The sequence below is a fragment of the Penaeus monodon genome, chromosome 20 (assembly GCF_015228065.2).
Source record: "Penaeus monodon isolate SGIC_2016 chromosome 20, NSTDA_Pmon_1, whole genome shotgun sequence".
Classification (NCBI taxonomy): Eukaryota; Metazoa; Arthropoda; class Malacostraca; order Decapoda; family Penaeidae; genus Penaeus; species Penaeus monodon.
The window spans coordinates 20,132,426-20,134,497 of NC_051405.1; the positions used below are offsets into that span (position 1 = coordinate 20,132,426).

Here is a 2,072-nt window from a genome sequence, read left to right on the forward strand (position 1 = left end):
TAGTTTCTTCATATTCAGTTCACATGCATTGTACATATGCTTAATTATATATCCCATGTTGTGTTTACGTCGATTATGAATGTAGTTTTATGGTTATGTATGTGTGAAAAATGTCAAAGTAATTAATTTTTGCTCACTAGATACATTTTTCTCATCTTAAACTGACAGATCATAATGATGCTTTGCTTGCTTCCAGCCCGGCCAGGAGAACCCACGAGTGACCTTGTGGGTTGTTGACCTGAGCGACCTAAGGTCAATCAGGCCGCGTGACCTGAAGCCCCCGAACGTGGTCAAAGACCAGTTAGTGCTCTCCGCAGTGTGGTTTGTGTGGGAGGATTAACGACGTTCTTATCGTTTGTTGTCTCACTTTAAGTGTAGTTTTGGCCTTGGTGGCACCAACACCAGCACGGACCAGCCGCGAGCCTCTGACCATAAGTCTAGGGTCACGCGCTGCCAAGTTTCACTACCAAACCGCGGCGGTTCCTGAAAGAGTAAAGCTCAAAAGGTCTTGTTAATTCAGCCGTCAGAAGAAGATCAAGCCTCAGCACAAAGAGACGATTCGATTGTCCGTTTCAGATATGATCTTATTAATGTACTAGAAATAATCGGCTTCATGAATTTATATTTTGCTTTTTCATAATAATTATATATTATTTTTTTCCTATCATAGACTCTTGACCATAGAATCGTGATTGCGTAGAACTACAGTAAATCAGAGGATTCATTTAATCTCAGATAAGTATCACACATTCAAAGCAGACACAGATGAGGACGTTGTTCTTTCTCTACCGTATTCTTCACTTTAAAATCTAAAACTGCTCACTCACTCCTCTTGTAAGTGGCTTCACCCTCACTAGTTACCGGTAGTTATGTGTATGGCAGTAGTGACGAGCCTTAATAAGTAGACACCAATATCCTTGTGCAGCTTTTGATGTGGTCGATTCCTCCCTGTACAATAGTTTACCCTCCCGAAAGATGTATCAACTCCGTTTTCTATCATGAGTACTTGAGAGAGTCTCCAGAGAAATACCAAAAAATATATATATATCTTAGCACTGTGTTAGCACTTTACGCCTATCTAAGAGTTTGCTGCGAGTGGAAATGTGTACTTACAAACTTTCTTTCTTTGTTACATATAATGCATGGTTCTGTTGGCACTTGAGAGCATATTTGACTCATATGTAGTACACCTTGTCCCTCACTGCCAGAGAAGCCCGAACAGAAGAGAGAAATCACAAAGAACTGAGAGAAACACGAAAACATGTTGATCCCCGCCAATGCCGCTCACTCACATTCTTTCGCTGCCATTCAGTGCCCTGAAGTGTTTGTCTAAGCCGAACTGAACACGGTTCATTACTCTATTGTAAGGCGAACCTCATCCACTTTGCCAAAACAGTTTTTTATTTATAAATTCATTATTTTTTACTCTCTAGAAAGAAAAGAGAAGAGGTAGCTGTTCTTTGACATTCTTAATATAACCTGTTTCAAATCTTAGGCGTCCCCCGCTGAGACAGCTTCCCTAAGAGATGAGATATTCGATTGCTTTCATTGCTCAGAAGTTGGTGACACTAAAGAATCTAATGCGATGCCTTTATTCCTTCGTGCATTCTAATCCTCATTTCGTTTCTTCTTTCTGATTTTTTAAACAACTTTATTTATATATATGACATAAGGTTTTTGTTCGTTTATACTTAGAAGTACATTTGATATGATCATGGTGCATTTGATTATATTTGGTTCATATACTTTGTTCAGTTTTTAGAGATTAATCTTCTTTTTATTACGGAAAAGGTCCTGTAATACCTCCCCTCTGTTTCTATGTAGCATTCATGATTTGCATTTAAGTTATTCATGTGATTTATTCCAGTGTTGTTGTAATAATCTGCCCACGATCTTGGGATAAGGGTCAGAGATGAGCGAATAGAGTTGAGAAATGAATGAGAATAAAGTATTTCCGATTCTTAATATATTGAGACATTCTTTGGGAAATCAGATATTACTTAGGAAATTTGATGTCGGTTTCATCATGCCTTTTGTTGTCAAAGTGATGATTATTTTTAAACGTGTATACA

General features: G+C 38.3%; 1 protein-coding gene across 1 annotated transcript in view; it reads left to right on the top strand.

Annotated features, from left to right (window-relative positions):
• Positions 1-2,072, top strand: part of LOC119585942 (dipeptidyl peptidase 4-like) — a 99,547-nt gene that overhangs the window by 74,574 nt on the left and 22,901 nt on the right. Inside the window, exon 9 of the mRNA XM_037934657.1 lies at positions 197-321. Within this exon, the coding sequence (XP_037790585.1) occupies positions 197-321 (125 nt within the window). The remainder of the gene's footprint in view (positions 1-196; positions 322-2,072) is intronic.